Here is a 23,445-nt window from a genome sequence, read left to right as displayed (position 1 = left end):
CACTCATTTAATTTATTGTTTTCTCATTGAATTATTCCTATCTTTTTAACCCAAAATGTCCTTTTCTTTTTGTTATTTACCCACTTTTGAATGTCATTTTTGACCTAAGGCATGTTCTGAATAGTGGTTTAAGCACTTAATTGTGCTAAGAATGTTATAACGTATAGAATTCTAAAATTAAAAGTAGTGATTTTAAATTTTTTCAAAAATTATGCTCCAACTATCATAGTTTTTTTTATCTAACAACTATAATTCATACAATTAATAAGACATTTAAATATTTAATAAGCACAATTATTCTTCTGATACCCACAACTAAACAACAGCCCACATATAGCTACATTGCGGTGAACAAACCTCCAATGGTTAAAAGACTTTTGGCAATTCTTGCTATAAAATCAAAATAAAAATTTGATGCATTTTAGAATCATGATCAACCTAATGGTTAAAGCTCTCAAGAATTTTTCTTACCCAAAATTGATATAAAAATTTGTCGTTTTTTCAAATCATGGGTTAACTTACTGATCGGCTATTATTATGACATTTAACCGTAATAACAATGATAACTAATAATAAAAAAAATAATGAAAATAATAATAAATAGACAATCCAAAAGCTTCTATTGCTCATGAACACAATTTATCAAACTGAATCATGCCTACTAACATTCTTGACACTACTCAAAACAATAGAGCTTGTTACTTCCAATCAATCCCTGTTTAGATGTACAAATAGGACAAAAAACCCAATAATCAAGACCTATGTTACTTGGACTCGAGTACTAATGTTAGATATTGGTACATGTCTAAGTGTCGTATATGTTTAAATATTCAATTCTACACCTAAAATGAAGTATCTAAGTGTCATACTATGTCCGAGGATCAAGGATCAAGCGTGGGTACGTGAAGCAAAATGAAAAGTTCGAGTACCAAAGACATGTAACACATAATAATTCAACTAGATCTGGAATTAAGTATCAAAGATAAAGCAAAACCCATCAGCTTGCAGCTGTAACAGCTGAATGACTACCGATGAAATTCAGTTTTTCGGCTTTCGATTCAGAAGAATTTGCAGGCAAAATGACATCAAAACAGGAACATGATATTACAGTTTCGAAGCTAAGTGTTAGTGATTAAACAAACCGTAGAAGTGTAGACCAGAACCACAAAATCCCCCTGCATCGATTTCAGTTGAAATTGTATGCCGCAAACTACAAACATGGTGCCAAAATCAGCAAAACCTGGCTGCAAAACTGTACCAAAATTTAAACAGATAGAAAGTATACAAAAAACAGATTTTATGGTGGAGGGCCTCCCCATAAGGTACTATAGTAACTAAAGTTTTGTTGGAACTTGGAACTCTTATCTCATACCGAAAATTCAACTCCTAGACAGAATTGCTTGACCCAAAAAAGAAATATATAAAAGGTGAAAAAACAAATACGTCAAAGAATCAACGCTGGTCGAACAATGGACAGAACATGTAATAAGTGAAGAACAAAATTAACCAGTGGAAATTATCATATGATACTCCACAGAGAACAGCCAGACATACTGTACATAAGTTTGGCTTATATGCATTTGCCGGTTTGCAAAGGGGGTCACAAGCAACGATATCAACTTTTAGCTTCATAAATCTTGAATAATCAGCCGCCCCTCACTCAAGAACAGCAACCTCCTGCTCAAATCTCCAATAATTTGCATCGTTGAATTCTGTCCCTGGTGCACCATCATCTGGCTTCTCATCCGGTACTTTTAGTGGTACGGCTTTTTTCTTTAAAGGCCCTGCTTCCCCAACTATTCCTTCCTTGAGTGCCTGTTCCATTGCTTTCTCAGTACCCTCAGGTTCGACACCAACAAACTCAACATCCTCTTCAAACAATGATGAAGCAGCAGAAGGTTTTTGGTTTATATCACCGTTAAGTGACTGATTACTGGTTCTTGAACTGCCATTCGGTAGTGTAAATTCCCCATTAACAGAGCTGTTCTTAGGTGTTACAGTCTCATTTGCTTCCGAATGATTGACAGATTGGTTGTTATCAAAGAACGGACTAGTACTTGATCCCTCAACAAGCAAACCTGATGCTTCACCCCAGTTCACCAAATCAGGTACAGGTCTTTCATCAAATTGATCTTTACTATCGGGAGAATCAAATTCAATGGGTTCCGTCTCAAAAGAAGAGTCCAGCTTGTCATTCTCACTATCAACCAAATTTGTACCTAGTTCATCCACATGATTCTGCTTGGAAGTGGATGGAACATTACTGGAGTCTTTCGCCTCAGTCAACTCTTCATCCTCGCCAACCACAACATCATCATCACTGCTGCTATTCCCACCATTTGTGGTTTCGTTCACATTCATATCGTCCATTGCATCAGATAGGGAAGTACTAACTGGAGCACTATCGGTTCTCTCATCTTTGAATGTAAACCAATTTGAATTTGTGAACAAACTGCAGTAAACAAAATCACGTAAGTCTCCGATTTCAAGCATCTAAAATCACACAAAAGAATGATGGGAACAGCTAAAAATATACGAAGGCAGATTATAAAAGGCCAGAAAATGATATGAATATAGAATACTTGAAGAGAACAATCATTAGCACTTTCAACTGTAGGATGATGAACCATAACCTTCATCACAACAAATTTACAATCAGCTCAATGAAACTCAAACTAGTATTTTGCACTCTAATTATCACAATCAATGCAATTCAAAAAGTTCACAGCATAGATACTAAAAAATTTTGCCTCTGGCATCAGATCAACAATAGTCAGCTATGTTGATCAAACACTTCATTTCACCTAAAAAACTCATGATTTTTCCACTGGAATCAGATCATCATTTTTCAGTTATATTAATCAGATCATCATGGGTATGACCCTTCAAGACTTCATTTGAATAGCAAATACGAGTTTTCACAAAATTGACGAGTCCAACACTTGGGCATGTACACAAAATCTATTCTCAACAGAAAATGTACAAGTTCAAAAGGAGAAGGTGCAAATCCACAAATTTGACAGTAATAAATCCATTTTAGAAACCATATCGCTATGTAAGCAGTTCTTTCTTAAATATTTAATATCAGCCTCAGTAGAATATTTTTAACTGCAAGTACTGGGAATTTATAAGGCAATAACTAGTAACTACAGAGACAAGATCACACGAGGCAAAATTTTCCAACACAGTTCTCAGTCCCCTGAGGTCTCTTTCACGCTTGAAAGAACTTTAAGAACTGCTAGGAAAAGAATTAGAGTGAAAGAGATAAACATAACATATTTACATATTTTGATGTCTAACACATGGGCTTTTTCCATTTCAAGATAATTATTAGAAAGGAAATCAGAACAAACATTATTGTGGAGTACTAATGTATAATACAGTATTGTCCAAAATTGTTTCAATGTTCAGGTTCCCCATTGCTGGATCTTGACTCTTGAGTATATATAAAATTTTTTTTTTTTTAAAATGTGATTTTTGTTCTCTTGTGCATATGTGACAAAGACAAATGGTCTTTTTTGTTCATTGTTCTTCAACTGAATTATGTCGAAGTGAGTGGAGGATAGTAATAAAGATAGTTACTTTGTTTGTGACAGAAATTCCTCATCCCTAGACTGTAACATTTTACTTCTACATAATAATATTTTTCTTTATCTTAAAAAAATAAAAAAGAAAATCATTTTAAAAAACTAAATCAAAGCTTGAAGGAGTAATCCCCTGAATGTGTTGGATTGCATCCACCACACTGGATGATACCAAAAACTTCAATAAGTCATAGAAAGCAGTATGATTTCAACAAACAAAAAAGCAAAATCACCAGCATCGATGAAGATTGAAATAAGCTAGCTATTACAAAAACCTACCTTCCTTGGTCATCACCAAGCCGTAACGAAGATATAACAACTTCAGCGGTTTCATCATCAAAGTAGACATCCTGAAATTCAACATCAGGCAAGAGCCACGAAACCAATGTTAAAAGAATATCAATTCAGAAAAATATTTTCCAAATTTTCAGATGCTCTACGACTTCTTTCTAAGCTTCGTTGGCCATGTTAACAAAACACCATTGATTCTACAAAGAGTATATTCTTGGCAAACAAATGTTATAGTAATTACCTCGTCATCCCTATTAACAGCACTATTATCCTGCAACAAGGGAAAAATAAAATAAGAAAAAGGCAGATGGAAGTGCAGCCCTCAAGATAGGCTTAAAGCGACATTATACCTCTTCAGTACCCTCAATGACAAATATATCAGGTCTAAAAGCCTGACTAAGGTTATTGGCTAGAGCAGCAACATCATAATCTCTATCATGAAGATCTTCATCGTCACTATCCCTCATTCTTTCATGCAATGCAGTCGGACGCCTACAAGTAAAATTTTGATAAAGCAGAGTAAATTAGAACAAGACACTTCGACAACCACCAAGAGTGAAAGAAGAAAAAAATATGATGCAATGTGCAAACCACCTTTAAGAACTTGTAGAATATCAGAGTAACCAAAGCAGCAGAAACAAACTATACTAGATTACAAATATTCTAATCCTAAGCAGATCACACAACCATCATTAAATCAATGCCACAGAATAATCATTCCCATGAGTCATGAGTATAATATTGATCTGGCCAAAAGGGCAAATGAAGTTTCCCCATGACTCGAGACACTGAGACAAGACACCAGATTCATAGCTAACCATGCTTCATATAGCATTTGAAGTTTTTATATAACAAAATTAAAGGACAAATTAATAGATGCATAGTTAGAGAGGCTTTTTTGTATTATTAAATGATGGATTTGTTTTAACAACAATATGCTATGACCTATGGTGTTGAAAGTCCAAACTGGACAGAAGGTGAGGAAATGAAGCTGATATTAATGGAAAGGGTTCAAGAAAGTATACAATAAGTTGTTTTAGAGTAACAGGGACTCCTACCAAATGGTACTTCTCAAAATTACAACTTGCTGTACTATTATTTGCTCATCTATATATAGCATTAGATTTGTACTACCCATCCTCCCCGTACCTTCTAGTACATTCACTCTTGTACATTCATTCCCCTAGAATATCCCTTTATATAGTTATAACAGAATTGTCAGGCCTTTTTCTTTTAAGCTGCCACCTCATTGTTTGTTTTGTTGTGTTGCCTCCTCTTGTAGGTGATCCACGGCTTCTCCTTGTAGAAAGGCATAGCAATACCCCTGGCGTGAAGTCTCACCTTGTCCTCAAGGTGAAAATGAGGAAAGGTTTGCTCAATGGACTCAGCTATCTCCCAAGTAGCATCAGTAGCTGGTATTTCAGCCCACTGGATCAAGACCTCCAAGGCACCGGCTGGTTGTAGCGCCAATCCAGCAGGGTTTCAGGCTGTGCTACCAGTTCAAGAGACTCAGTGATCTGGTTGGGTAGTTCCACCATATCATACTCACCCTTGGCCAGCTTCAATTGAGAGACATGAAAGATAGGGATGGATGCCACTATGATCAGGCAGGATAAGCTCATAGGCTGCATTACCAATTTTCTTATGTATTATATAAGGACCGTAGTATCAAGGAGCTAGCTTCTCATTGTATTTTTGAGCAAGAGATTTTTGCCGATACGGTTGTAATTTTAAAAACACCTTGTCACCAATATTGAAATGCAAATCTCTTCTTCGTTTGTCTTCATTAGCTTTCATGATCTGTTGTGCCCTCACTAATTGAAATTTGAGTTCATCCAATTGCGCATCTCTTCCAAACTCCCCACAGCTGTTGCTCCTTGACCCACTCGATTCAACAGTGGCGATGCCCTCCCATACAAGGCTTGAAATGGAGAAACCTGGGTGGATGAGTGGGGAGAGGTATTGTAGCTGAATTCGGCCCAATGAAGCCATGATAACCATTTCTTCGGTTGACCATTGATGAAACAGCGCAAATAAGTCTCAAGTGTTTTATTTACCACCTCCGTCTGTCCATCCGTTTGTGGATGATAAGCCATACTGCTCTTCAAGGTCGTGGTATGCAACCTTAACATTTCTTGCCAAAAGTGACTCATGAATATCTCGTCCCTATCCGAGATAATGGAGGTCGGAAATCCATGTAAGCGCACAATTTCTTTCACAAAAATGTCAGCAACAGTTACTGCAGTGAAGGGGTGTTTGAGTGCTATGAAATGGGCATACTTAGTGAGCCTGTCAACTACCACCAATATTGCATCCTTCCCTCTTGATTTCGGCAGACCCTCTATGAAGTCCATAGAAATGTGCTCCCATACTTGGTCCGGTATCAATAAGGGTTGTAGTAGACCGGCGGGAGCTAAAGAAGAGTGTTGTTGGTGCTGACACACTACGCATTTTTTCACATACTCCACTATTTGCTTCTTCATTCCTTCCCAAAACCAATCACGTGCGATGCGAGCGTAGGTTTTATGTTCCCCAGCGTGCCCTCCCGTAGGTGAATCATGATATTGCTTAAGTAGAGTAGGAATGAAAGAGGTGTACCTTGGCAAGACAAATCTGCCTTTGTAGAATAAATGCCCACCGTCCAATGTAAACCCATGCATAACTTCTTCCCCAGCTTGTATTTTCTGCTTTATCCCACTTAACATACTGTCCTGCTCCACTTCCTTGTCAATAGTACCCCAATCCACCAAGTAGGTACTGCATATGGCATTTAGCTCCACTGGCTCTGTCTCTCTCCTTGATAAGGCATCTGCGACCCTATTTGAGGCACCAGGGTTGTAAAGGATCTCAAAACTAAAACCCATAATCTTGGTGAGCCACTTCTGATACTCGTTGCCCACCTCCCTTTGCTCCAACAGAAATTTCAAACTACTTTGATCCGTTTTCACCATGAATTTCCTCCCAAGGAGGTAGTGTCACCACTTGAGGATAGCAAAGACGATGGCCATTAGTTCTTTCTCGTATATTGGCTTCAAGCTAGCTCTTTTCCCCAAAGTTTTGCTGAAAAATGCCACCAGATGCTTTTCCTGTATCAAAACTGCACCAAGCCCATGGTTAGAGGCATCTATTTCGATGAGAAAATTTTGTGAAAAATCGGGTAATTTCAAAACAGGGGCTGAAGTCATTGTTGTTTTCAGGGCCTCAAAAGCAACCATGGCTTCCTCGTTCCACCCGTATGCATCCTTCTTGAGCTGCTCTGTCAATGGTTTAGCAATGTTGGCGTAGTCCCGAATGAACTTGCGGTAGTATTCCGTCAATCCCGTCAATCCTCTTAGCTCCTTCAGATTATTTGGGATGGGCCAAGAAAGAATAGCAGCTACTTTATCCATGTCCATAGTGACTCCTTGTTCTGAGACAAAGTGGCCAAGGTAGGTCACTTTAGACATACCAAACTCACACTTCTTGCAATTGACGAATAGTACATGAGAGCGCAAAGCCTCAAGCACCTTCCGCCGGGGTTTTACTGTACACCAAAATATCGTCAAAAAATACTAACACAAATTGACGCAAGAAGGGTCGGAATACCTCATTCATGAGTGCTTGGAACGTCGCCAGCGTGTTAGTGAGACCAAAAGGCATTACTAAAAACTCGTAATGGCCTTCCTGAGTGCGGAACACCGTTTTGGCCACATCTTCCTTTTTCATGCGAATTTGATGATATCTGGACTTTAAGTCTAATTTTGAGAAGATTCGAGCCCAGTGTAACTCGTCCAACAGCTCATCGATATTAGGGATTGGGTATTTGTCGGGTACGGTGGCTTTGTTCAAGGCACGATAGTTAACACAGAAGCGCCATGAACCATCTTTCTTTTTGACAAGGATGACCGGACTAGAAAATGGGCTGGTTGAGGGCTGAATTATTTGGGCTGCCAGCATATCAATCACCATTTTCTCAATTTCATTCTTTTGGATTTGTGGGTATCGATAGGGCTTGACACTAATGGGATTGGAGCCATCCTTTAACACAATGGCATGGTCACGTTGGCGGTGAGGAGGAAGGGTTTTAGGTTCGGAAAAAATGTCTTGGAAGTTTTGCAGTATCGGTTGTAAGAAAGGGTGGTTCGATTGGGGTTGTTGTGGGCTGGGATTGCAATTTGCAAAGCTCCACCAAAATTCCCTGTTTCTCCTTTCTCAAGATACGCTCGATGGCTTTCAATGAAGTCTGTGTGACTCTAAGGGATGGGTCTTCTTGTGGCTCCACCCATTTGTCACCCCATATAAAGCACATTTTCTGTTGTTTCCAATTAGTATGGACTTCCCCCAACTTCTCAAGCCATTGTAGGCCTAGAATGATATCAGCGTTCCCGAGCTCTAATTGTAATACCTCAGATTTAGCTTGAAAAAGAATTGATAGACTACTCATATCAACAAGGTGCATCTTCGTTTCTAGGGAGCCCATTTGCTAAGAACTCCACAGTTAAGTGTGCTTGGTGGGGAGCAATCTTAGGATGGGTGACCTCCTGGGAAGTTTTTCGAGTGTGCACGAGTGAGGCCAAAGTGCGCTGGGAAGACTTGTGTTGGTTTGTGGGGCTAGTCTACAGTCTCCATGAGTAGTCAATAGCCGTCCGTTGGGCCGAGGTGTTACACTAATATCAAAAATCTTCAGTTAGTTTAATGCCCTGCACTTCAACTTGCAAGCCGTGGCACTCTCCTTCCCCTTGAATTGTATCCCCATTTCCCAACGTCACTCCGAATTTCAAGTAGGTAGAATAAGGAAGGGCAAGCCTCTGCAAGGTTTTTGTGGATAGGTAGTTATAAGTAGCTCCATGGTCCACCATTATAATCAGTTCCTCCCCATTAATGGCCCCTTTGAGTTTCATGGTCCTGGGATTCAATAGCCCAACCACTGAGCTCAATGAAATGTCGGCTACAGTAGGCTGAACTTCGGGAATCGAGTCGTCGTCTTCCACCTGCCATTTCTTCCTGGATTACTTCATCATCTTTCGATACTATCAAGAGATTCATCTCTGTTTTTACAGAAATGGTTGGGTGTCCACTTCTCACTGCAAGTGAAGCAAATCCTTTAGCCCTCTTCTCTAAGTACTCACGTTGTGTTAAGGTCAGCCCATGGCGAGGGTGGTGGCGGTTTGGGTGAGTTGGATTGAAGGGTGCTCGATTTTGGAAGGTACGATTTTGTGGGAGGTTAGTGGATGACGAGTTGGATGGATTTGGTGGGACTCTGGGTTTAGGGTTAAAAAAATGAGTCATGGGTGATGAGGTGGCCTTTTTTGGTTGATGATAGGTGTTGTTGTGGGGAATGGCATGTGTCAAATTTTCCTCCATTTCTTCAATTAATTTTTGGTCAATCCTGTTGGCCCACTCCATTGCTTCCTTTAAAGTGGTGGGACCCATCAACCTCTATTCCCTTCTTATCTTCCTCTGTAAGCCTTTAAAGAAAGAAGCCATCATCATATTTTCCTCAATTTGTCCCAGGAGGTTGGCTTTTTCAATGAACTCCATCTCATATTCAGCAACGGTGTCGGTTTGTTGTACCGACATCCATTGTTTTTGTAAGCTTCCTTGATCAGTTGGGCGAAATTTGCTCAGAAGGTCTTTGAGCTCTTCCCACTTGGTAATGGGTTCTTGGGTGTGTTCCCATTGAAACCACGCCAATGCTCTTCCTTGCAAGTTCACTACGGTGGCCTCCATTCGTTTATCCTCCGTCAGGTTGTAAAACCGAAAACAGTGCTCCGCTTGGAAGATCCACCCATTCGGTCCACTGCCTTCAAAGGTAGGTAGGTCTAGTTTTTTTTGCTTTCCAATGCCCTTTTTCATATGGTTCGGAGGGGGTGAGGTTGTGGATGGTATGTTGGGGTTAATTGTATAATTGCTGGTTAAGGTAAGGTTGTTTTGGGAGGAGGTTGGGTTCTGGGTTTCGGGTTGGACGTCAGTGTGGGTGGGTTTTTCTGCTCTTAATTTTTCGCATAAAAATTGGAGTGTTTGGTTCATGACGGAAAGTTGGAAATGAGTTTCTCATTTTTTTTGGGTATTTTGGGAAATTTCTGATTTGAGTTTATCAAGCTCGGTATTGATGAGGTCGAGAATTCTTCCAATTTCTTCTTTTAGCGCCTCAATGCGTTGGGTATTTGCGGGATTGCCCATTCTAGATCGATTGCTCTGATACCAGAAATGCTATAACCTGTGGTATTGAAAGTACAAACTGGACAGAAGGTGAGGAAATGAAGTTGATATTAATGGAAAGGGTTGAAGAAAGTATACAATAAGCTGTTTTAGAGTAACAGAGACTCCTACCAAATGGTACTTCTCAAATTTACAACTTGATGTACTATTATTTGCTCATCTATATATAGTATTAGATTTGTACTACCCATCCTTCCTATACCTTCTAGCACATTCACTCTAGTACATCCATTCCCCTAGAATATTCCTTAATATTATTATAACAGAATTGTTAGGCCTTTTTCTTTTAAGTTGCCACCTCATTGTCTGTTTTGTTGTGTTGCCTCCTCTTGTAGGTGATCCATGGCTTCTCCTTGTAGAAAGGCATAGCATAATACTATTAGATATAAAAACATACCATGAATCTTGCACATCATGTTAGAAGATGACATTTTCCCAAAGTAAAGGGCAAATTATAGTGCACATGTTTCGGTGTAATTAGTGTCATTATGCATTTCTTTCCTTGTTCTAATGCCTGCTGCACAAATGGGTGAGCAGCCCTGCTATAGCCTCAGAGATTAAGGCAATCTGCAATTTTCCTGTGACATCCACTTTGAGCCTCAAAAGATTCAGAATGCAATCCACATGGGTCTAGACTTCAACGAGAAGATTTTTTAAAGTGAAAGCAACATTTGTTTTACGATATACTTCATACAAAACATTTTCCTTTAGGAAGGTTTCTAATTTGTAGCAGCACTGCCATGTCAAAGTTTTCATGGCCAATTTTTTTAATAAAGATTGGCATGAATTAGGAACTCATAATTGGGTGCTATTTATAGGAAATTGGATACCAACCTCAATATGTTTGGTTCAACTCTGGAATGGATTCAATATAGTACAATCACTCACAACACTAGTGCTAGTACTATATACTTGACAACACATGAATCATTTCCAATGATGAAAAATTATGAACAAGTATATAAATGGCCTTAAGTCCAGCACTTGAGTCTTGACAAGAAATCAAATCAAAAGTTCTAAGATTTTCAATCACAAAAGAACATCCATCATCAACACTTAACATTTGACACTGAGTGTGATGTACCCAAAAAGAAATACTCCTTCCATCCCACTAACATCTTCCCATTTCTATTTTGGGGTAGTTCACTAACGTCTTCCCATTTCTATTTTTGGCTATATTTTTTTACCCTTTTCAGTAGTCCCCAATTAATCCTACCCATTAAATACCCAAATATGCATATGGGGTCACTTTTTAAGTGGCCACAATGATTTCTTTAAAACCATGCATATTAAAATGAGAAAAATGCAATGTGAGTGAGTATAATTCAAAAACTTGATGCACCAAAATTAAAACTGTAAAATTTTCTGTCCATGAGAAGAGGTCCCAAAATGTTTCACGAAACATCCCCACTAGACCACTACTATTGTGAGCTCTAAAAATAATAACAATAATCACATAGAACCTCATCTTTTCATAAGAGTGAATCCGAAAATATTCTTGTTTGAATACAACCGATTGACAACCCAAATCATAGACATCTTAACGTACTACTTCAACGAATAGCAGCAGGAGAAGAAAAGAAAATAATATATGCATGTTCCATTTAGCCATTTCATTACCTTCACGTGAATGAGCCTAGAGACAATTTTATGGCAAGACCATATGAAGTTTTAGCAAAACAAATTGAGAACAAAAAAATCATTCAAAGAAGATGTATGGATTCATCCAGTTCACAGTAGCAATAATATCAGACATTAGTAAATACGATCATGACATGATATTAAGTTGGTATACATACCCACAAGCCCAGCGGTAAACATTTTCTACCGCATTTCTTTCCTGCAAAACAGTAGCACGCCAATCACTCCATTCACTGTTTTCCTATAACCCAAATATAAAAACAAGCAAAGTCAAAATGATTGTAGCACCATCAAGTAAAGCAATCACTTATTATTCAGAAGGATATGCCCCCAAAATTCTGAGTTTATAGCTTTCAAGCCTCACTGTAAATATGAATGCACAAACTACACCTGAATGTGAGTTTGGACGCTTTTTTTGCCTTGTCCAATCTGAACAATCTTGTTAGCAATTCGAGTTATATGTCCTAGATTACCAGCCTTCGGCTGCTTCTTATCAGCAGCAGGTAATGTTGGCTGCAATCCAATACAACAAAGAGAAACATTAACTAATAACATTACAGCTTTCCACTTTAACTAATTAAACCTTTCTTCTAGTTTCCTAATGCCCCAATGACAACTTATCTTGCATGATAAAGACACAACAGAAAACTAATCAATACTAAAATACAGTTCAGGCTTTAGACCATAGTGCAAAATACGGTTTCGTTCATGGTTGTATTAATGGTCGTGTATATCTTTACAATATGATGCTGCCTTGTTTTTGCATTAAGCTTTAGATCATAGCATGGTGAAGAAATTCCATAAAATCCATCTCAATGAGAGACGAAGAACTAGATTATTGACACAAGGAGTAATCATATAAAACAGCTGAAAACAAATGACAAGAAAAAAATAATTTCAGATCCATCCTCATTGCCTATTATTTCAGATGTCGTCAAACGTTTGCATACCCCTACATTTGGGAAACGACATAATGAGTTTCCATTTGGAACTTCTCATCAATGTGGCCAATAAAACTGCATATACAAACAGATATATTGATTAATAATTAAAAATAAAATGACTCCTTATTCAATTTCCATCAATGGTAACGCCAAATATGTCTACAGCTTTACGATTGATTACTTTGCTTAGGTGGGGTATTTTACTTATTAATGCCTCACGGTAAGTTAGTATGAAGCAGTCCAACCACCGACTATTTTTAAAGCAGCTCATATGAGTATTTAAAACATTTCAATGAAACGAAACTTCTGGAAGTGAACTGTCACCATGTACATTAGCAGACATTCCTAGAAAAATTACATAATAAAGCATTACATAATCATCAATCATTACTGTCCAATAAACAGACCTTAAGGGTCAAGAAGAGAGAGATTTTATAATGGAAGGGGTGAGACTGCAAAATTCATACTTTTCCTTCCTGCACTTGGTTGAATTCATAGTTCTACTACAAATGTTTTAAGAATTCTTATTAAACTTCAATCCTATCAAGAAAAATATTTAATATGCCTAATAGCCAATGCCTAAACATCAGCATATTATATACAAATCTTTCAACCAAATCAGAAATGAGTTTATTAAAATAAATTTAAATCCCATGTCCATGTTAATCTTACTTGTCACTTCATTTCCAAGTTAATTTCAGGTGTGTTTCTCTACAGGAAAGCAACAATAGCAGTATCCTATCTTGCATATTATAAAGAATAGAGCTACACATCTCTATGTATATATAAGATATTAATCAAAATAATAGCATCATTGTGATTGAAAGAAAATAATTAGCAAAAGCACAGTAGTTTACAAGTTTAAGATCGCCAGAAAGCATGGGATGCTTATCGGCGTCAAGAATCTTTTTGATCAAATCACAATCGTTGAAAAGATGATCAGTAACAGTATCATTTTGACTCTCCAAGCAGGATAAAGTTATGCTTTCAACATGATGATGCAAGGCATTATTGAATGGATACCTGAAAAACAATTAATAATAACAGTATCAACATCAAAATAATGGTATCAACATCAACACACAAAAAACATCTTTGTGCTGCATTAAATTTGGAAGAACCAAGCAGCATTTGCAACTCACTCAAAAAAGAGATCTAAGACTCTTTTAATGGTTCCAGAATTCATCAGTTCTTCTTCTGCAGCTTGATTACCAGCTTTCAACAGAACAGCAATGAACTCGACAATCTTAGGATGGAAAAAAAAACATCAAATGAGAACCATGAACTCTACATAGCTAGTTTTGAGAAAAACAAACAATATGAAAAGATACACTATCCTTAATCATATGAGCAAATACCCAGTAAGGTTAGGCCAACACTCCAGAACCCATTATTCATACAAAAATGTAGGGTTGCTTGCAGAGTGTATGTGCATCATTCAGTTGTAATAGCAATGTTTCAGAAAGAATGATATGCACCACATATATTTATTAGCCAACCACTAGATGGAAAAGATATAAGATTGTGATGGGCCCAGCCCTCTAAATATCAGAGCAAAAAATACTCCAAATAGTAAAAACAGGTCAAGTCTCAACTGAAGTGAACCACACTCGACTTTTCTGATCTCTTTGTTTACAAGTTCATTTCCTATTCAGTAAATTTTCTTATTCAAACCCATACATAAAATGACATTGTGGTTCTTTTTCTTTCTCAAGCATAAGATGCTCAAGAAAATATCTTAGCATTGATTGAACAAGGACAAAATCGGTAACATCCAAGGGAATGGTACCCATCACTCCATCAGAGAGAAAGCTAAGAAACAAACCTTGAGCCGATGTTTTCCTAGAGGTGGTCTTAATTCACCATATGGAGTCGGTAGAATCTTTTCATCAGAGCTCACATTCAAAAGCATTAATAAATCGCCTGCAATATGCCAGAAACACCGTATGAAAGGATGTGGAAATCAATATGATAGAAAAGAAACACCGTATGAACCAACACTACAACAAAACTGCACGTACATGTAAAAAGGAAAAATGATTCTAAAAATCTACCTTTGTTTGCTCTTCTTAATAAGATCCTACGGTAATCTTAAGATTCTTAACTAAAAGATCTCACTGTCAACAATTTCATTCCAAAAAAGATTATTTTCATTACACTATTGAAAAAAGTCCAAAACACAGACCTCTGTGGCTCCACTAACCAATAAATGAAATGCCACATCATTGTGAGGATGAAGTAAGAAAAGATAGGTCATCTCTAAGTCAAGTGAAATGTGGGATCATTTTAGAAGACCCGGCAAAAGTGGAGATTTAGATTTTAGAATCATATTTTCCAAAAGAAGAAAAACAGATCTCTTGGCTCTTATTTCTTTATCCAATTAGACATTTGAGACACCATCGTAGCAGAACATTAGCATAAAGCAATAAGAAATTATAACCAAAGGTTCCAAACTAACCAATTCTAGGTAACATTGCGCTCACAGTTTCAGGATTTACAGCAATAGGAGCCTCGTACATATGTTGACCTCGTAAAGAATGATACAACAAAGAAGAAGCCGATCTCCTTGGATCCAATAGAGATATACATACAGAAAGAGAATGTACTAGACCCGATTTAGTTGAGAAGTAATCAAGTGCATGAGCAAAGATCCTTTCGACAAAACTGCATAAAACAGGAATTGTACCTCCATTACTAGCTCATATTTCCAAATACAATTACTTCCTACATCCCCAAGTAAAATATTTAAAGCTTGCCATTTTTCAAGCAAACTTTTGCTTTTTCTCTGACTCTCCAATCACACAATTATTTCCTCTCCCTCTATCAAGATTCTTATCCCCGTAAGAAACACAAGTGTGAAATAAAGGCATATAAACTATAAAGCATAGCTAACCAAACATGAAGAGATGATAAACCTGGAACTGGAAAGCTTTGCAGAAAGTGGTGATCCCATATTCCGTGTAATAGCACAGAGTGTTTCTGCTGCATTAGCCTGAACCTCAGACGGGCACTAAGCGGTGGAAAACAACAAAAAAAATGTTCATCACAAAGGAAATAAAAGAAAAATACAATAAACAAAAATTACTATTGAATACAACTTTTTCTTTTCAGCTGATCAAAATAAATGAAATAAATAAAAAAATTAAATAGTCGAGACAGTTTGAGTTGTCAGAAAGATAATTAAGTTCATTTCGCAATTAAAAGTAAGTTCAGAACTTTAAATAAAGGCCACTGCAGTTGGACAAGCTTCAATAGGTTCTGATTCCAGCTGAAAAGTTCGTATAATGTAAATGAAAAAAACTAGATCTATTTCAGATGAATTTAATTCTTAAAAATTAACAGTGAGTAAGGTGCTTTAATAGTATGTCGTGAGTATAAAAATGTGACAAAACATTACACGAGAGAAAAGTAAGGTACACAACTAACTGATGAAGCAGAAAATAACAAAGAGTCAATGACATGAGTCGTCAGATACATCAACAAGCTTCATGAAAGTCGTCAATGTCAAGAGTTTCAAAGAAAATAAAAAATAATAGAAGACACCAAATACACTTACAGAAGGGCTCAGTTTATCAACTATCATCTCCAACAAATTACTCTCAGCCAGCCATCGCATAACATCCATGTAATTGGCATAAACATGATCATCAGCACCTACAAGTCGAACAAAGACCTGTCCACGATCCATAGCCCAAACATGATCCATTATAAACACAACATGCACCAAAACTAACAGACCTATGATAGTAACTGACCTCCATAATGGAAGTAACTCCAATCAAATCGACAAGCTGCTGGAAAACATTCTGGTGAGCCTGTTGAACCACATAAATAATGTTATCAAATACAAAAGTCTTGCAAAGAAGAAGCAAGCCTTACTTATTTTCTATTTCAATAGAAGGAAACTACTTTGGTAGACAGAAGGTATACAAAAGTACAGGAAACAAGACTGAAATTACAGGCTGATCAAACCTGGAGCTAATACCCTCCTACCTTAACAAGAGGCAGCAACAACCACACAAACACAAAATTTAAGCAAGGCATAGAAGATACAAGGCACAAGAACTGAGCACTTAGAAAGATATGGCAATCCATTGGTGACCTCATTGGTGATCTACTTTACAATTTGAAAGATGTTGATAGACATGAGTAATCAATGATACTTACTTGTACATAATTCATGAGTGGGACAGTCTTTCTTAGCATGAGGCACACAACAACCTGTTGCACCAAAACAAAAAAGGATCAGCTACACAACAAGTGCAAAAACTACAACATTACGAACAAGAATCCCACCAATTTCATAGGAGGAAACTCAACATACTTTGCTAAAATACCCAGCAAGCAAGGTGCTATGTAATCGGTTGGGTTCCAAAAATGAAAACAGCAAGTTCATCATCTGACAAGTCAACGCAACATAAATCAGTACATCAGAAACAATCACTGTGTTGTACACTATTAATAGATTTAGGTAGACCATCGAGAAAATACAATAAAGCCTTTACCTCCTCTTCCTCCACCAATGTTCTCAAAATAACATCAATTTCACATGAAAAAACCTCTGAAGCCACAAACGGAAACCTACAGTTTGAAAAATTGACAAAATACAAACTTTATGTCTTCACACCTAAGGTGGTACATGATCACATTTCTAATAGAATTAGCAACTAAAACAGTATTTGAGACTGACATATATCCAGCCAACATCTTAACTCATTTAATTCATATTTCAAATGGTCACAAATGGCAAATAAACAGATTATGAAAGAGTATGTCCACTTATTTGCCTTAATTTACACACAACTAACCGCCTTTTCTTACAATAATCTCTTCTAGAAGTTCAACATTATAACTTATATAGTAATTCAAATTTCCTCTAACCTCTTGCTACAGCATAATCCTAAGGTACTTGAAACACCCACTTGGGGAACTGTCCTTTGTATTTATCTACGCAACACCTCATTTATACCAAAAAAATGAGACACTGTATACTTTGTCTTACTCTGACTTGGTTTAAACCCTTTTGATTCTAATGTTTGCCTCTACATCTCAAACCTAGCAATTTAGCATCGACTTATCAACAGTTTACTCAATGAATATGATGTCATGATGGAACAACATGCCCCATGAAGTTTCTTTTTGATGAGTCTAGTTATCTCATTTAGGACCGTTGCAAGGGCTCAAAGAAGCACCTTGGTATGGACTAAATATGATTTTCATATCTTCAATCACTCCATTAAATGTCCTAATATAGGTATATACGTCCTCATATATATCTTGGGCTATATCGATATACATATGTGATATACCCTTTTTTCCCATAAGCCATCAAAGTATCTCCATTGGTACTTTGTCCGACATCTTTTTCAAATCAATAAAATCATGGGTAGAACATTTTTCTCCCATTTATTTTATGTCCTATACGGAGAAGATCTTCGGTGATATATCGCCCCACCATAAAAACAAATTGGTTTCAAAAGTGTTGATACATCATCTCAGACAATCTTATATCACCCTCTCTATAGTGTTGGAACAAGTTCCGTGAAATATAATAATTCTTACCAATTATTTTCGTGAAATACAATAGAATAAAAAACCACATTGTAACATTTAGCATACAGTTCATCCCCCCCCCCCCCCCCCCCAATTTAGAACTAAATCCACATGAAACAACTATTAACTACTGCAAAGGCCAAAATCATTCAATACATCAAATATACAATCATACTTAAAGGTGCGTTTCATGTCAGCATCCTCTGGAGGTTCTTCTACAACATAGCGCAGAAGCTGCTCCACCTGATCTTTGTCTCGTAGGCTGGAAGAATGTTTAAACATAACAAAAGAAAACACTTTAGCTCTCTGCTATATTATTTAGGGACACAGTATGAACATTTATAAGAGCAGTAGAATGTAGAATGAACGGAAATAGGGGGGAAAACTCCAAGACTTAATTACAAGTTGATTAGGCGACTATTTAAAGCTTTGCATTCTTGAATTATATCTTCTTCATCCAATAATTCTTCCAAAGTGAAATTTTCCTTGTCTAATATTGCCTCGACCTTCAAAAAAGAAATTACGATCAACAACCTTAAGAAGCGAGTAAATGACATAGGATGTTTAAGAAGTGAGTAAGAAACAAATATACAAAGATGTCCAAGCAGCTACAATTTATATTCCAACTAAGCACTTAATCAATGGCATTGTAAAGTAACAAGGAACTTCTGAGTAAACTTCTCTTAACAATAAAAATAGAACTAATGGTGTAGATTTGGAATGCTATGTAACGATCCAATGTATTTCTAATTGACTTTAAGCCCTTTTTTGCTTTCTTGAAGATGAGAAAGGGTATTATATAATATCAATTATAATTTTGCAGCAACGACAAAGATTATTCATCAAAGTAGAAAACGAGCAGACTATATACTAGAGGTGGAAAGGCAAGTGGGCAATCAAATCTCAAAATCTATCCTGCACAAGATAGTTGTGTGGATGACCTGCCACTAGTGACTGATATTAAAATATCACAAATATTAATTGCATAAAGATCCACTAAAATGGGTGCTTAATATAGGAAGAATAAAAAGCATTATACACTCTTGATTTCATAACATAAAAAAATCCAAATTCGATATAGGGTTAGAAAAGCTTAAACTCTTAGGATCACTATGTTATTAAAAAAAGGTATTTTTGAGAATTGCCCTTATTTTATAACATAGTAACATTTTCTATACTTAAGTTATTTTCTTATTTAATCCTATATATATATATATATATAAACAGAACAAGGGGAGTCGAAAAGGCTCAAAAAGTATAAGAAATGAAATAGATACGCAATTAATCCATGTCTATACATATAAGGTTTTGGTCCCAAGGGATATGTTGAATCGCCACACCGAAGAACTAAGGGTAACTCAAAGGACAACTATTAAAGACAAATATACAAGGTTTTGGTCCCCAAGAACTGAAAAGTATTCTTTTCATGCAGATGGAGGAGGCATTAGTGAACAAGAGTATCAACTTCCTTAAAGGTAGCTTAACGGACACTAATCAAAGAAAAAACCATAGGGTTTGGTCCTAAGGTTGAGGATGCAAATCCACAACAATGTTTTCCAACGAGCTGCTGGTTGGAAATAGAGGAGACATTAATAAATAGAGAGAGCATTAATTTTGTACAAGCAGCTATATAACAGAATAAATGCAAGCATAATTGGTTTCTATCTCCCTGTGGTGCAAAAAACAAAAACCCATCTATCAAACTAAGATTCACGATTCGAACGCTCAAACTTTGAAACCCCGTTTTGGATCGATAATCCCATTTTTTGACACGTAAATCAAACGTGACCTAAATAATTGAAGAGAGCAACAAATATTTCCTATTCCCCACACTTTGTCTAATTAAATCTTTATGCTAACCTAAGGCAACTTGAAGCACATGTCAAGCAGAAAAACATGAGAATTATGGTCACCACTAAAGCAAGATTACTAGAATCTTTTTCCATTTGATAGTGAGCATGTTACAAAGAAAGTTGGCCTTAATAATTGTTGTAGTATTACCTTTGTTGTCTTGATCCAAGCAAGTTACAGACTTCTAAAAAAAAGATAAATACTTTTCAAAAGTATGCGTAAAGTGACTCTAAATATATTACATCCCATGTAGCGAAATGAAAATCATTCTCATCTCTCTTAAATCTCTAAATTTACATCAATGAACATATAAAAATTATACATCTTAAAATGGCCTAAACTCCTCTCCCCATAGCCCATATCAAATTGAATTAGATATTATGCAACACTAAAACACATAATATAATAGACAATGCCCTTTTCCAACTCCAATATTCACCATGATTATAATTTAGCAGTACTCGATTTTAAGCTCAAACAAGATCCTACACCATTCTAGAAACCTTCAATTCTAATACCAGGGAACATCTTTTAAGTTCTGAATGGTAAAAGTGTTATGTTAGAAGGCTTTCACAACTCAAAGGTTCTATAAGAGTAGCTTTATGAAAGCCATTAGGTAACTGGTACAACTATAGATGTACATTCGCAAGAGAACAATACCATAGGTGATGGAACATGTGAGAGTCACCTAATTTCTTGTTCTAGAAGGCGCCTGAAAAATGAAAAAACCTCTCCAAACTGAGCTTCAGAGATAATAAGATTAGATGACAATAGTTAAGCTACTTCAACTCTTCATTTGGATCAAATACTGGTGTCATGGAGTGTCCAAAACAAGGACTTTTCCAATAAAATAGCCAAGTCTTACAAGCGGACACATATCAGTCCCGGTCACGAGTACACAAATCCAAGTAAAACGGCATAACAACAGAACTCTCCCCAAGAAAGAGATGCTTTATGGATGCAAATGAACAAAAACAACTCAATTGCACTTTAAGTTCAACAGAATATCCCAACACTCCCTCCAGACCCTTCCTCAGCCTGCCTCAAAAAACAAGAAAACCAAATCATATCCAAGTGTTCAGGTTCAGTCTATGCACAGTATAATTGATGGAAGTAACGGAATGCCTAGTTCTTCTGTCTTTTTATATATCCAAATTAAAGATGATGAGCCAAACTAAACTAATTTATAGGAGTAAATCATCAGAAACAAACAACATTATGTCAAACTAAACTCCTCCACATCACTTCAACATCCAACAACCAATACACATTTTGCATTTTTCCAAAAATCTCGGGGCCAAAATCAAAGTTCAAAAAATAAAGCAAAAAATAATGTATAATAATATAAACCAATATTTAATACTCCTTAATTTAGGGAGCCTGTGCAATGGGTAGTCGGAACCTTGCACATACCCAGTTCCAACCCTGATTTGACTTTATAGATTCGCATATCCAAAATATATCAAAAACAACCATAACCACATACTTTTCATTTAAATTAATAAATTCTTCAAAGCCTTAATAGAATACTGTAACAAACAGCGCAAAACTTGTATGCATTTCAGGAGTATTAAGATGAAACAAAGAAACTTAATTTCCGAATTCAAATTCTAAAATAGAAGTTACAACTTACAGGAGAAGTAGCAGATAACGTAGTGAGCTTCCAAAACATGGCGGCAAACGAGTGAAAAAGAAGAACAGCAAGCTTGAGTTGGATTAAAAATGGAAGACAGATCTACAGCAAGCAATTTGCAAAATTTGACTTAGACAAAAAGCACAAGGTGAAAAGATAAAGATAAAAGGGAGTTAGATTTCGGAGGAGATCACGTATGGAGGAGAGGGAAAGGTAGAAGAAAAAACCCTAGATTTTGAAATTTGGGGAAAGTGGGAGAACAGAGGAAGTAGAAGTATGGACAAGAAAATAAGATCGATGAAAGGAAATTGGGGAACAAGAAAAAGAGAGAAATGGTGGTTTTTGATGTGGTGAGGGGTTGGGGTAGGCGCAAAACTACAAGCTTTACTAGTCACTAGATCACATTTTGAAAATGACATATAGTCTATATGAGTTTGCTATTAAAATTGTTATTCACACATTTTTTTAAATTATTTTTAATTAAGTTAGACTATAAAAAAAATATAGAATAAATTATTTGGTAGGCATTAAAATTATTGTAAGTAGACATTTAAAATATTGTAAGTACTACACGCTTATTCAGTGTGCATTAAGCATATTGTAAGTAGGCATTAAGGATGATGTAAGTAGGCATTATACATACTATAAGTAGGCATTTAAGGATACTGTAAGTAAGCATTTCAGATACTGTAAGTAGTCATTAATGATATTGTAAGTAGGCATTAAGGATACGATAAGTAGACATTAAGGATACACTAAATAGGCATTAAGTTTTAATGGATTAGACTTGAGAGACAAGAGACCGGCTGTAACATTCAAAAAATTAATAATTTAAGACAAGTAAATTTAAAAGAATTATTAGTAGAAAAATAACCTTAAATATACATAATATAAATATTCTCAATTTAATCCCTCCTCCATTTTTTTTTCTTTTATTTTGGTGCATAAAACTAAATCCCTACTTTTCTTAGTCACTTAAAAAGAACCAACACAAACACTCTCATTTTCCTTCTCCAGTACTCCACTCTCCACCAGAGACCAAAAAGAAATCAAAATAAACACCCCTTTCCTTCCTGATACTCGAAATTAGGGCAACCAAAAACTTCAATCATCTTCTTCCCCAAACTTTCGAACATGCAGCAACAATCACACAAGTGAATTCCCAATTAGTCTCAACTCTCAACAATTCCATGGAATTCGATAATCTTTTCTGAAATCTGAAAAGTATGATCTTCTTCCTCTTCTTGACGACATTCCGTCTCTGAAATTAGGGTTGAAAACGCTTCTTTTCTTGTTGAATCCTTCAACACTTGAACAATCCTCTTCCCCATTTTAGTTTTGATTTTTCGAAATTCACCGTTAACCATCTCTGTAAGGTTCTTGTTCCTCAAATAGGCGGCGTCAACAGTGGGTACAGTCACCCTTCTCTCCTAATTCGTTATTTTGTGATTTTAAGGGCAATCCAAGAACAACAATCATCGCTCATTTCCTGCTCCTGATTTTTGAAGCACACAACAACAACCTTGCTACCTCTTTTGATTCGAAAACTAGAACGAGAATCGCAAGATTTCAGCCTTGATTACCGAAAAGGCCAGGAGGTATCATCCTTCATTCTTTTGTTGATTTCTACATTAATATCTTTGCATATCTTTACTCTTTTCCTTTATATTATGTTATGATTTCATTATTTTAATTCATTATCATCAAAGAATCACTAATCAAGAAGATTATCTCCCTATTTCAAGAT

At 36.4% G+C, this 23,445-nt stretch overlaps 1 protein-coding gene across 1 annotated transcript; it reads right to left on the bottom strand.

Moving 5' to 3' along the window:
- Window positions 1–1,150: 1,150 nt before the first annotated feature.
- On the bottom strand, window positions 1,151–22,107 carry LOC130805986 (uncharacterized). The gene is made up of 19 exons (XM_057670865.1): window positions 21,699–22,107; window positions 18,617–18,720; window positions 18,390–18,476; window positions 17,167–17,242; window positions 16,986–17,060; window positions 16,829–16,882; window positions 16,417–16,476; window positions 16,218–16,334; window positions 15,577–15,671; window positions 15,120–15,325; window positions 14,487–14,584; window positions 13,804–13,907; window positions 13,519–13,684; window positions 12,108–12,230; window positions 11,876–11,958; window positions 4,226–4,367; window positions 4,117–4,146; window positions 3,864–3,934; window positions 1,151–2,452 (listed from the first exon to the last, which is right to left on the bottom strand). The coding sequence occupies exons 1-19, from the start codon at window positions 21,735–21,737 to the stop codon at window positions 1,657–1,659; spliced, it is 2,526 nt and encodes an 841-aa protein (XP_057526848.1). The 5' UTR covers window positions 21,738–22,107; the 3' UTR covers window positions 1,151–1,656.
- Window positions 22,108–23,445: the final 1,338 nt, after the last annotated feature.

Source organism: Amaranthus tricolor, chromosome 2 (assembly GCF_026212465.1).
Source record: "Amaranthus tricolor cultivar Red isolate AtriRed21 chromosome 2, ASM2621246v1, whole genome shotgun sequence".
Classification (NCBI taxonomy): Eukaryota; Viridiplantae; Streptophyta; class Magnoliopsida; order Caryophyllales; family Amaranthaceae; genus Amaranthus; species Amaranthus tricolor.
The sequence above is the reverse complement of the archived record's forward strand: the minus strand, read 5'-3'. Positions and strand labels throughout refer to the sequence as shown.

Coding starts and splice junctions, on each gene's coding strand:
- LOC130805986 (XM_057670865.1), bottom strand. CDS start 21,737: ATGTTTTGGAAGCTCACTACGTTATCTGCTACTTCTCCT. Junction 17,243..18,389: donor GACATGAAACGCACCTTTAA/GTATGATTGTAT, acceptor TTCAAACTGTAG/GTTTCCGTTTGTGGCTTCAG. Junction 17,061..17,166: donor CATTGGTGGAGGAAGAGGAG/GTAAAGGCTTTA, acceptor TTGACTTGTCAG/ATGATGAACTTGCTGTTTTC.